At 43.7% G+C, this 13,347-nt stretch overlaps 1 protein-coding gene across 5 annotated transcripts in view; it reads left to right on the top strand.

Moving 5' to 3' along the window:
- LOC110958476 (protein bicaudal D homolog 2-like) overlaps window positions 1-13,347 on the top strand; it is a 45,495-nt gene that overhangs the window by 23,154 nt on the left and 8,994 nt on the right. For all 5 annotated transcript variants that reach the window (XR_007942389.1, XM_022205039.2, XM_022205038.2 and 2 more), the window contains exons 3-9: window positions 5,597-5,749; window positions 6,656-6,870; window positions 6,961-7,210; window positions 8,978-9,235; window positions 9,371-9,574; window positions 9,956-10,504; window positions 11,050-11,201. Coding sequence is in view for 4 of the 5 variants with exons in the window: in XM_022205039.2 (XP_022060731.2) it covers window positions 5,597-5,749; window positions 6,656-6,870; window positions 6,961-7,210; window positions 8,978-9,235; window positions 9,371-9,574; window positions 9,956-10,504; window positions 11,050-11,201 (1,781 nt within the window). In the remaining variant the exon portion in view is untranslated. The remainder of the gene's footprint in view (window positions 1-5,596; window positions 5,750-6,655; window positions 6,871-6,960; window positions 7,211-8,977; window positions 9,236-9,370; window positions 9,575-9,955; window positions 10,505-11,049; window positions 11,202-13,347) is intronic.

Here is a 13,347-nt window from a genome sequence, read left to right as displayed (position 1 = left end):
TCTGAAAAAAATCCTAAAAAAATCGGCAAAAAAATTCCCCAAATTTCTGAAAATTTGGAAAACCTTCAGGAAGAAAATTCCAGTAATTCCTTAAAAATTGCCCTTAAAAGTCTTATTTTTTAAAAAGTCCCCCAAATTTGACAAGATAATTCTTGTATATATTTTCAAAAAATGAGTAAAAATCTTCCAAAAAATCCAAAAATATCTAAAGTGATTACATATATACATATATATCAGTAAAAAATCAACCAAAATCCAGCGAAATTTGCTGGTGGTTCAAAGATTTCCCAAAAATGTTGACAATGTGGACATCAGATATTTCACTGTGAAAATGTATTTTTTTTGCACATTTTCAAACTTTAAAACGGGTCAGTTTAACCCGCAGGACAACAGGAGGGTTGAGCTTATTTTGAGTTTCTTGTAAAATTCAATTCGAAACAAGATAATTTTAAGATTGTTTGACTTAACAAGATATTTAAGATACATTGTTTTAAAACAAGTCGCTCCATCTTGCTGAAATGCCACTTGCTAAGTGAATTTATCTTTAATCAAGTGGGACGAGATATTTTGAATAAAAATATGACAAACAGACTTGGTAAGATTTTGAGTTTTTGCAGTGAGGAGGAAGGTTGGAAATTGATTGTAGAAAGGAAAAACCTGCTACTACCGCTGTTAAAGAGACACACAATCAGACGTGTACACTGCCTAGTCTCCGTCTTCAGCTGCCTCAAGAGCCATGTGTCTTTTGAGATCGATGGTTATTTTTTTTGGGGGGGGGGGGCTCTAAAATACATCTCTAAGATTTCTATTGATCCACAATTATGCTTGTATTGTGATGTCAGCTTTCAGGAAGCTCTGAAAATGTGTTGTTCTTTATTTAAGCCCCTGGATCACTGGACCGCAGAGGTTTTTCGTTCCGGATCAATCGATACTAATGCATCAACAGCCACACAAACACACACAGGCCTGTCCTTCACCTAATGGCTGCAAACACATCTCTCCACTCTTCTCCTCTCTCATCCCAGTGACCTCAAAATCACTAATTCACAGCTAAGTGCAGGCACACTTTCACCCCGTGGGCTTTTCCACCGTCACGCACTGGGCAGAGCACCACAAGCCACTCGCTCATGGGGTTCCCTTCAGTTTTTAGTTTTTTAATTGTCCCAGTGAAAAGTGTGACCTTGGCTGTGTTTTCTCCCCCTAATGGATTCTGGGGAGGGCGAATAGAATGACAGTTGCTCGCAGCAGAGAGGAGGATGAAAGCAGGTCGGCTTTCACCCACATTCTTCGCTTTGAAAGTAGCGAGATGCCCCTGAACTTCATTATTCCTTTGCTCTGTTTAAAGTTATACCAGAGGGGGGGTGGTTGAGCTGCACTGAATCTGCAATTCATCCCTCGTCTCTCCTCGAGGTAATGAAGGGATGGGTTTGGCTTGGTAGAGTTGGATTTAACATGGACTGACATGAACTTGACTTGCTGCAGAGCCTACAGGATATTGAAAGTTTTTTTTTTTCTTTTTTTTTTTGGGGGGGGGGGGGGGGGGGTTTCTCATCAGCTAACTAAAGCCCAAAACAGTTGTCTGTAGTACAGCATCAGTAGGTAGATGCAATGGAGCTGAAGTTCAGTGTGAGAGAGGAATTCAACTGTGACTGATACATGGCATCTGTCACACTGGGAAGAGATACGAAGATGGGGGTTGGAAAAGGAGTGCAGCAGTGTTAGTAAAATGGAGGTCAGTGGTATTAGAAAGAAGGCAAGAAAGGGGTTAAAAATAGCAGTACTGAGCCGGTGTGCACTTGGTGTCATGCCATCTGGGAGTTTCTCTGCAGAAATGTAGCTAAAGTGCAAAGTGAGGAGGATAGAGAGTAAAAATGGGGGTCAGTGGAGTGAGATTTCACCAGAATAGTGCAGAAAGAGGATAAAAAATAAATTTATATCAAGCCTGTCTGCGCTATTATATCAATAATACAGTCTCGTGCCATCTGGGGAGTCTGGGAAGCACTTTCGAGGGAACCAACCCAGGGGTAAAAGGTTAGTAAATATGGATTTTTCAGAAATGCAAGCTGGCTTCACTGGAGTTATTAAGAACACAGCAGAGCCTTTAACAAAGTATTAAAACGTTTCTAATCTACACTTGTGTTAAGCCTGAAACCACCAACCGGTCACAGTGGCTTACTGAGTGATGCAGCTATTTCACACAGAGGTGGAGGTTACAGCAGCGCACATAAACACACAAAAATTACTCAGAGCTTTGGTGAGATTTAAGCGGACTCAGCCCCACTATGCTGCCAAAAGCAGTTTATAAGTGACAAAGAAGCTTTAGAATTGAAAGTGAGAGCAATTCGAAAACACTCTGACCCACAGAAATGTGACTTTTTTTGCAGATCTGTTTAACCTAGGGAAGGTTTGTCTCACCAGAACAGCTCATATGCTTTATCAGGCATATACACATGCATGGACTTGTCTGCAGCATGCTTCAAGTATCAAATAATATACAAGCCTGTGCTGCAATTTTGTAGTGTAGCAGTACTACCTGGTGTTTTTAATGCCACCCACTTTGCACAGAAGCGCCACATTTGTCTGTATGTGTGTGGGCGTATTGAGGCAGCTGTCCAGACGTCACCCGTAGTGACAGCAGTTACAGTCACAAACCACACTCCAGCCTGTGTTCGTTAACAACGTCTCACTGATAGGATCTCTGTTGGTGGCACCACAGATTACCTTCATAATGTCACACCTCGGTACTTACAGCCACACACACGCACAAACACCCATGATTGCAATTCATCGCAAGCGTTCCCCAGAGAGCTGTGCGCCCCTCACTAAATTAAATGCTATTTGCACGGGAACACACATGGCCGCCGCAGGATCTGTTGCATTGACTCAAATCTTCTGTTAGGCAGCAGGGTAGTGCAACACTGCTCCCAGTCTCTGAGGGGCTCGTTGGAGCTGGAGGAAAGGTGAAAGGTCAAGGCCCTGGTATACATTTTAATCAGATTGGAGTGGGATGTAAATCATTTTCAGTGGCGGCCTGTATTCATCTGGACCAAACAGCACTGACCCTCCAGCTGAGCCACATAACCCTGAACAAGAAGAGACCCGTACAGCCAGCTGGCACAGCTTTATTGATTTAAAAACTGCTCTTATGTTGAAATTGTATTCAGTCTTTAAGATGTAATTGTGTCTATGCTGTATGATACTCCCATGCTAACAACAAGAAAATCTATATCAGATATTTTAGTTTTTGCCTTAGTAGTCAGGACCACTGCACAGCATCTCTGTGGTGCGACTGATCTGTATTGTGAGCTCATGCATTATTTAGCACAGCACCGACATCGGGGCTTTCGCACAGCAAACACCCACGCTCATTAGACATGTGTGAACCCCAAATGAATATTAATCCGCCTTCAAACGTCAGCCTCTACTCAGTTCTCCACGTAGTGATTAATTATTACATGGAGCAAACGGGGAGCATGTACTCTTCATCAGGGGGATTCAGCAACGTATCCGTCACTGCATCCCTTTTTTCAGCGAGACAAATAATTAGCAAAGAAATTCCAGCAACAGAATGGCAGAAACAAATTTCTTTGCATTGCATCAAAGTCTCTTGAGTCACATTATTGAGATGTTCTTTGGCTAGATGTACTACTGTGCGCTGCTAAAGCTGTGATACTATGTAGTTGTAGTACCGTACTCATGGTCATTGTCTTGACTGTGATCTGAGCATGATACAGTGAAATGCATCAAACCACTGACCTTTTAGTAATTAAAAGGTGTGTCTGACCATCGGGGTATCCTGTCATCACCAGCTCATTTATTCACTTATTAAATCAATACTGTTACTGGTGTGTTCAGTCAGCGGAACACGGATATGAGAAAGTGTGCAAAGTGAAAGCCTCCTGTCGTGGTTGCTGAAATGATCCGAGAGCAGGGATTGTGATGGCGACAGCATGAGAGGAAGGGGCCACCTGGAAAGGGATTGGAAGGCTAATTGTCCCTCTAGTTATAGATTTTCTCCTCCAGCTCTCCAGAGAGGACACACATCACACATATGCATAGCCACAAACACATGCAAATGGTAACCATAGAGATTCCCGTTTTTCTCGACCTGCCGCTCACATGTAAATGCACACAAATGTAGCTGTTCAAGTGATAACATCACCGGCTGTATGTGTTGAGTGAAAACTTTGCCATCAAATGTACGCAGACGGCAAAGAACGCGTCGTCATGTGAAAGGTTGCACACATGCTCACCTGCACACACACACGAACGTTCAAGGTCAGTTCAGAAACTGCTGCATCCAGAGATCTGTTTCCTTTCTCACATTACACAGTCACACATGTTCACGCATTCACTTCAAAAAGGGTGAGGCGCCCACCTTCTGTCAGTCAGTTCTCCTTACTCGCTTACTCGCTGGCTGCTAAGATGTTCCCAAATGCAGGGTTTTTGCTGCCAAGCTTTTTGCTTTCTTTTGCATGGAACCCAAAAGAGGTTTTAGCCAACATCAAAAGAAAATTGCCAGTACAATAATGATAAGAAATTAGTTGATTGGGTTTCATTTATGCAGCTACATTAGATATTTGTACTGATCAAAAGGTGAAAAATTACAGGAAAATGCATGCACACTGTGCTTAGTCACATCACCAAAATCCCACAGTGAGCAATGGAAAACCCCTAAAATGTCCTGTTGGAGTGTTTCTGTTTTGAAATGAGACAAGAGCAGTGGGAGGGCCGTGACAAACCTAACAAGAAAGAGGTTGGACAGGGCGTGAGACGAGCACAGGTGGCTCGGCAGGACTGATCGGATCCTTATGGCTTTGAGTCTATGTGAGCGTCTTCCAGAGGGGGAAGGGCATGTCTCTTACCTCTCTACCTTTATATAATTTATGGTGCCTTTCCTGAGCAGCAAGAGAGATCGAAGTGCACTCCCAGTATATTAGAGACACGGTGCTATAATGTAATAACTGCCCAGCAAACACAATGTGCTCTGCTTTTTTGTTTTTCATGGATCAGCATATTGACTCACTGACTCACATTCCCAGCACATATTGATCGTTAAAGCTAAAAAAAATGGTCCAGAAGAGCAGCTGATTTAAATTCATACTGAAATTCAGGCACTTTTTGTTCACTCTTCTTATTCCTACCAGTCTCGTTCAGTTCTTGTGCCCTCGAGTACAAAAAAATCAAGCCTAATGAGACTCCTCTTTAGAAAATTAGACCATTACAGAGCCTCCTTGCCATTGTATGCCTGTCAGCAAGAGAGCGATAAGTAGGCTTCAATCTCTTTGGTGCCATCAGAACTGGCAGGCGAGCACGCTTGTGGCCCGCTGCCCGGAGAGACACCTGGCGCCCCAAACACAAACATTCACACACACATAGACACGCACATACACATTTGCTCTGACCAGATGGGAGCTCCTTTTTATCCAGCAAGATTTAGAGTGTTAAAGAGCCAACGTGACACAGTTACACTAAAGCAACGATATCCAATCAATCGCCATCTCTCTCCCGCTCAGTCAAAGACGATTTGGAACGGCGGTCGCTGACGGCTCTCCCTCTTCTTCTTCCTCTCTGTCCACCTTGTTTGGCCTCACAGAACAGCCAGATGGTGGAGCTCCAGAGGAATCAGCTGCGCGACGACATCAAGGAGTACAAGTTCCGGGAGACTCGTCTGCTGCAGGATTACACCGAGCTGGAGGAGGAGAACATCTCGCTGCAGAAGCAAGTCTCCGTGCTCAAGCAGAGTCAGGTGAGGCGATGTAAAGGGTGAAAACGATGGTATAGTTGTCTCGAAATGAGGACGGATGGGAGTAGAACATCCCCCTTCTTGGTAAATTCACCTCCACTGATGGTTATCTTCATACTGCCTCTTCAGTTCAGCTTAATTAAACGGGTTGCTTCAGGCATCACACCCAAGTTCTTTCATTGACACACATGTGCATCTTAGTAGCCCTACAGGACCTCATTTTATACACGCCAGCTCTTACTCCTTTTCCTTTTTATGCTATCTGACAGCCAAAAGGAGCATTATTGCTTTAATGTTCAGATGTAATTACTTTATTAAAAACATTCCTCTGGTAAAGAGCTAAGCAGCTGACTTTGTTTTTTAAAAATGCCTGAAGCTGCTGTTTAGTTCTGGAAGCGTCTGACGGATGATCATTCGTCAGACCAGAGATTCTAACACTTCATGGTAGAGAAAACACTTCCTCGGTTTATTCAAATGTATTGAAAGAAGAAAAATCCCCTTTTCGCATCTGCACACTTAAAGCGCAGCTGAATTTCCAATAAGTATATTTCCATTTGATGTCAGCTTTTATGCCTCAGCTGGTACTTCTTCTCATTTGCCCTCGCCTTGGATTCATCAAATGAGGGCATTGTTGGATGAAACAAAAGATGCAACTATAATTTAAAGACGCCAATAGTAAAGGGATTCCCAAATCTAATTAACTTAAATACTAGATAGAAAGGGAAATTAAATGGATGTGTTCTTGATCAACATTATTTTCAATCGTGTAATTCCTTTTGATCCTGCGTCATTTGCGTCACACGAATCAGCCTGAGAGTTCATTCTCACTGGAGCTGCATCTGCTCAGTATGTTCAGCATGTGTAGATCTCCAGTACTCATGAAAGCAATTCCCTTTCCTCCTCGTCCAGGTGGAATTTGAGGGATTAAAGCATGAGATCCGTCGTCTCGAGGAGGACACTCAGTTTCTCAACAGCCAGCTGGAGGACGCCATCCGTCTGAAAGAGATCGCCGATCGTCAGCTAAGTGAGGCTCTGGAGACCATCAAGACCGAGCGTGAGCTGAAGGCGTCCCTGCGGAAAGAGCTTTCCCACTACATGAGCATTGGAGACACTCTGTACCACAGGTAAGCACAACACAAACAAGGTGCTCACAGGTTTCAGCATGCTCTATAAACAACACAAAATGACGCTCTGTTCCCACGTTGTTCCTTTAGCCCTCTTAGCATTTCTCTGGATGGTCTCAAGTTCAGCGACGATGCTGCCACTGAACCGAACAACGACGAGGCTCTACACGGATACGAGAACGGCTTCATCAAACTGGCCAATGCCATCGCCGATGACGACAACCGCATCTCCACGCCCAAGAAGGAAGAACTGTTCCGTCCTGCACCCAGCCTCGTCGACGACCTGCTCAGCGAACTTAACATCTCAGAGATCCAGAAGCTCAAGCAGCAGCTGATGCAGGTTTGTGCTTGAGGTTCCACTACGAGAACATTGTTTCTCTGTTAACAGTGAATTACATCACTCTGTTATCTGGCTTCAATAAGTAAGCACTATCAGTTATTGAAAAACTGAGTGCATAATGGAGTAAAGTGCTCTGACAGATTCTAATCTAGTTTCAGAAACTGTGTTGACTTTAGTTGCAGTAACAGATAAACCCAATAGCAAGAAAAGTAGATTCAAACAAATTAAATGTTTGATGTCTGTTTAGTTTCTCATGGATATGGGATTTTGCAGACTTTGAACCTTAACTTTACACTGTTGCCTGTTTATTAACTACACCTTGCTCAAACAATGTTCAGATTTTGCTGCAACTGATTTAGGGCAATTGTTTCTATTCTTTTGTCCATTCAATTTAGTAGGGGAGACAAGCATCTCTTAATACTATTTAGTTGGAAAATACTGCAATTTCCAAAATGATCTTAAAGTTGAATCAAAATTTCTTTAAAACAGCTTTAGCCAACACTGAACGTTAAAACCTTTCAGGGACAATTTATTTGCTAGGTGTTGCTAATCACCTGCTAATTGACGGTGCATTGGTTAAGCTGAAGGTGTGTCTCAGACAGGAGTGTTTTAGTTGTATCCAGCCCCAGTCTGCTGCAGGGATCTAAATCCCCTTACAGCAAAGTTAATCCAGGGAGGCGCACACCCTCCAGGCCACGCTGGGTCTTGGAGGCGAGGCAGCGGGTGGTGGCACCAGAGGACCTGCCATCTGCTTGCTCATCACCCCATGAGTCCAAGGTCACGCCTGATTGGATGTCGTGGTTACCGGAAAGTAGTCAGAACCTGTGGCTACGAATTGTTTTGAGGGCTCAGGGATTAAGTTTTTCTTTCCCCCTCTCCCCTCATCAAATGTAAACATGTTTGCTGGATTAATGTGTGAATCTGAAACCAACTCAGTGCTGTCCTGCTATGGTGACTTTCTTGGTTCTCAGCTTGAACATTGTGATGGAAAAACTAGCCAACTGTGACAAAATCCCATGTTTGATATGACCCAATAGCATGTCATGCTGCCTGCTAAACCCTCTGGACTGGTCATTCCACGGATTCCTGGTAGGAATCAGAGCAGAGGAGACCAACTGTTTCTTTTTTGTCATTCTCTTTGCTCTCCTGTTGTGTGTATTATTTGTTTGGAGGCCAATCCGAGACATCCAGTACTTCAACATCATTAGTCCTTGGCAATCTAACATTTACAATGAATTCTGGAGAAGTAGGACTTCCAGTGATGTGTTCCAGCTCTCCATAAGCATTCTTCTTCAAAAACAATATGAAAAACAACAAAATAACAAGCCATATTAATTTAACGTGCCATCCCTTTTGAGGTAAATCTTGATCATGCTGTATATTGTCACTATTAAATCTTATATGGTGATGAGCATGACAATGACACCTTCATATTATTTACAGATCAGCTTCTAAAAATGCTCACTGCTCATATGAGCACAACTGTGTGCATGTGTGTAAGATGACCCGCCCTGGTTCTGTGCCAACGCTGAGCTGAACTGATTCCAGCAACTGTCAAGGTTGTCCTGACTCTGATGCCGGGCTAGCGGGCAATACGCCTTGCATACTTTGGCAGCACAAGCCTGATAGTGTGTAGGGTTACCACATGACAGATAATCCACTGATTTAATATGATATGCTTCAGATCATTGAGTTACCAAAAAATGATAAATCATATGTGTATATTAAGCTCATGTCATTGCTTGTTTCGTCTTTGTCTCTTCTCAGATGGAGCGTGAAAAGGTCAACCTGCTGTCCACCCTGCAGGACTCCCAGAAGCAGCTAGAGCAGGCTAATGGGGCTTTGTGCGAGCATCAGGAGAAGGTCAACCGCCTCACGGAGAACCTCAACGCTATCCGCAAGCTCCAAGCCAGCAAGGAGCGTCAGTCTGCCTTGGACAACGAGAAAGAACGTGACAGCCACGAAGACGGAGATTACTACGAGGTGGACATCAACGGACCTGAGATCCTGGAGTGCAAGTACAAGGTAACTGGCTTCTGGTAGTCCAGAGAGAGCAACGCAACATGTCAGATTAAACTTGATTAGAGGTCAATTCAGAGGAAGTCAAACGTCTTACATTTGGGCTGCTTTAACACTCATTAACTGATCCTGCTTTGCCAGGTTGCTGTGTCTGAGGCAGGGGAGCTGAAGGAGGAACTGAAGACTCTGAAAGCCGAATACCAGACCTGTCAGTCACGTTACGAAGAGGAGCGCAACCGCCTGGAGAACGATGTCACAACACTGGGAGAGAAACTGGCAACTCTGGAGAAGACGAGCTATGTAGAGAGAGAAGAGAAGGCCAAGCTTGAGAAGGAGCTTCGAAAGGTGAGATGTTACTCCTGTACATATGATATTGTCATTCGGATAAAAAGCTGATTTGATTTTTTCACTTTCCTCTCTTGACAAAACAAAAAAATAAGGATAAGGATAAACTTTCCAACAGTGGGGAAAGTTCACCGTTACAGCAGCTCCAAAGAAAAAGTTTAAAAGTATAAAGGCAGTGCAAGAATAAATAAGAAAAAAAGCACGGTGCAAAAAATTGCAGGTAACATTATATACAGGTGATTTTGTTTAGATACCATGTAGATGACTATATACAGAGGATAAGGTATCAGTTATTACACATAAGTAGGTGGATGTGAGTGTAAATTAATGCGTGTGTAAATTCATGTGACTAATTAATGCATCTCTTCGCTGTGTTGTCAGTTGAGCGACGTGGCAGGCGAGTCCCAGGGCAGCCTGAGTGTGGCACAGGACGAGCTGGTCACCTTCAGCGAAGAACTGGCCACCCTGTACAACCACGTCTGCATGTGCAACAACGAGACTCCCAACCGCGTCATGCTTGACTTCTACAAAGAGGGCAAGGGTGGTCGCAGCAGCCCAGAGGGCCGTGGCCGCCGCTCTCCCATCCTGCTCACCAAAGGCCTCTTCCCTGAGCCTGGCAGGACCGACCTCAGCGATGGAGCCCCCTCGCCAGTCTCCTCCCTGCCTTCTCCCGTGTCCGACCACCGACGCGAGCCCATGAACATCTACAATCTGGTCGCTATCATCAGAGACCAGATCAAGCACCTGCAGCTGGCCGTGGACCGCACCACGGAGCTGTCCCGCCAGAGGGTCGCCTCTCTCGAGCTTGGCACCGTGGCCGACAAGGACAAGGAAGCCTGCATGGAGGAGATCCTCAAACTGAAATCCCTGCTCAGCACCAAGCGGGAGCAGATCGCAACTCTGCGGACCGTCCTCAAGGCCAACAAGCAGGTCGGTTGATCTGTTTGGTGTCATACAGTTATTCAGCTAACTTACTATCACTACCAAGCATTTGTCAATTTTGCTTGAAAGACAGAAGCAGAGGAAAACAGAAAGTTATTTCAGGTCAATTCAGCTGTTGCAGCAAATGCTTTGCAGACAAGATCTGTAACAAACACCGGTGGAGACGGCAGCCGTGTGGCGTCAGCTGCCCTGAGTATCCGTGTGGTTAGGACGGGAGAATGGCCCTGTAAAGCACAAAGAACCATTACCCAGAGAATGTGTATGCAGTTGCTCTAGTAAGCCTTTAAAGTATGTGTGTGGCTACTGAGTGAGACACAGGAAAACACCTCCTGAACAACACAGCTTTAGTTTTAAAAGCAGCAACTGAGATTAACAGCCAGAAACGGGTCGCTGGGCTACCTTAATGACTTCCATGTGAAAAAAAATAAGTCATATGGCCCATATTAACAGAAGCATACCTTTTGTAGTAGAGAATACACCCCCGACTCCTTCCAGCTGCTCTAACCCCTTTTGTTCTTCTTGTCCACCCACAGACAGCTGAAGTTGCTCTGGCCAATCTGAAGAGCAAGTATGAGAATGAAAAGGCCATGGTGACCGAGACCATGATGAAACTGAGGAATGAGCTCAAAGCTCTGAAGGAAGACGCCGCCACCTTTTCCTCCCTCCGAGCTATGTTTGCCACACGGTAAGAAGCATGCCACCACCTGCACAGTGGAAAAATAGGAGCCTCCCTCATATCAGACAAGTCAAAGTGGTACAGATGTGAGCGTTGTTTGTATCCCCAGAGGAAACTGGCAAATAAACAGCGCTGTAGCTTAAAGAGGCATTTGTACCCCAGAAGACAGGTGTTATTCTTAATATTGTCATGGTACACGAAGCCCATACACGATATAAATGTGTTAGAAAAAGATAGGATTGTTGTCATGATGTAATCCACGTTTGCCATATGCTGACTCTGCCGCTGCGGTATTGTAACGCGACATCTTTAAGGAGGCTATTGTTTGTTTTATTCATAGCCAGGAAAGGATACTATCTGCATTGACACTGACTGTGGAGAACAGAAGGTATCTAATCCGGGTGTCACTTAAATATGTCACTTAAGCATTGTTTTTGTCCAGTGACTTGGTGTGTGTGTGGTTCAGATGGGCTGACACGCACTAATCTTTTCTGATTCCGAAAAGAAGCCGGTCAAAGGTTCTGCGCATAATCCCACCTCAGCTTGGGTCTGGATTACACATTCACCCCTCAACACATAGTAGACTAAGTGCTCACACATTGCTTATTTGTTTATGCAAGTGTGGGGTTGCATATTTACTATGAGGAAGTCATCAATTGTGCACTTGTATGGGCGTTTGAAGATACATTTAGATGAAATTTTTGGGATTCCACACCTGATAAACAAGCGTTTTTTGTTTTTAAAGACGATGCCCACATTTGTCGTAAATATTAGCTACGGTCCAGATGGCAGTGCTGAGGTACTGACACACTCTTTCCTTCTGCATTTAAGACTCCTTTGAAAGCCACAGCAAAGCTTAAGCTGTACACAAGGAGGAAGAGGAGGGTGGGGGGGAGATGGTATTGTATTATGAAGGTTACATTGGCTGCATGCAGTAATCTAATACCCTGAAGTGCACTTGCTGAAGTAACTCCATATACCTGTAGTATCTAATCAATTAGTAACACATGGAAAACTCCTGTGTCTGCAAATATGAGTGTGTATGTGTTGTCATGGGTTTTAGGTGTGCTACTGGACGCATGTAATGTTGAGCTATTCATGACCAAAGGCAACCAGGGCTAATAGGAACCAGATCTTGCATCGACTCATGACATCATTTTTTTACTCTTGGGAGGTATGAGTTGTGAGTTGTAACGCTTATTGTTGTTGGAAGAGTGAGATCAGATTTGTTTCTTTAACCCTCCTGTTGTCTTCATTTACAGACACCAAAAAATATTGTTTCTTTGTCTGAAAAAAAAAAAAATCAGAAAAAAAATTCCCCAAATTTCTGAAAATTTGCAAAAACTTCAGGAAGAAAATTCCAATAATTCCTTAAAACTTTCCCTTAAGAGTTTTTTTTTTCTCTCAAATTTGACAAGAAGATTCTTGTAAATATTTTCAAAAAATGAGTAAAAATCTTCCCAAAAAATCTTAAAAACATCTAAAGTGATTGCATAAAAATCAGTGATACTTCTGATATTTTATTTAAGAACATTCACAAAAAAATCAACCAAAATCCAGCGAATTTCACTGGATTTTGGTTGATTTTTGTGTGAATGTTCTTAAGAGACATTTCTTTTTTTCCACCAAATAATGTTTACAAGATTTCCCGAAAATGTGGACGTCAGAAGTTTCACTGTGAAAATATTTTTTTTTTCCGCATTTTCAAACTTTAAAACAGGTCAATTTTGACTTACGGGATAACACAAGGGTTAACCTTTTTTTTTGCTAGGGAGGCTTCGGATGTTTTGCTTCCTTTTTACCACCTCAGTGCATCTGTATTCCTCCGTGTGCCCAAAGCACCTCCTCCGATGATGATGAGCCCCTGAACCCCACCATTCTGGAGCCTGTGCATGAGTAACATTCACTCCGTTTACGGCACTCATGTATTGGTATGTAAATTTTGTCCTATACGGCACAGAGTTGGGTCATGGGACTCTTTGAGAGGCTAGGGGACTTGCCTGAGTGAGGTTTCCCACACTCCCCCCCCCCTCTTTGCGCCCCTCCGTCCCCCTTCCTGCCTTCCTGGCTGCCAAACACCCGGTTCTCTAGTTATCTGGAAAAGAAAGAGAGGAAGGACCAAGCTTTCAGTTAAAGCCCACTACAGGAGCCTAAT

This window comes from Acanthochromis polyacanthus, chromosome 6 (genome assembly GCF_021347895.1).
Source record: "Acanthochromis polyacanthus isolate Apoly-LR-REF ecotype Palm Island chromosome 6, KAUST_Apoly_ChrSc, whole genome shotgun sequence".
Classification (NCBI taxonomy): Eukaryota; Metazoa; Chordata; class Actinopteri; family Pomacentridae; genus Acanthochromis; species Acanthochromis polyacanthus.
Note: the sequence above shows the minus strand (reverse complement) of the source record. Positions and strands in the feature narration are given on the sequence as shown.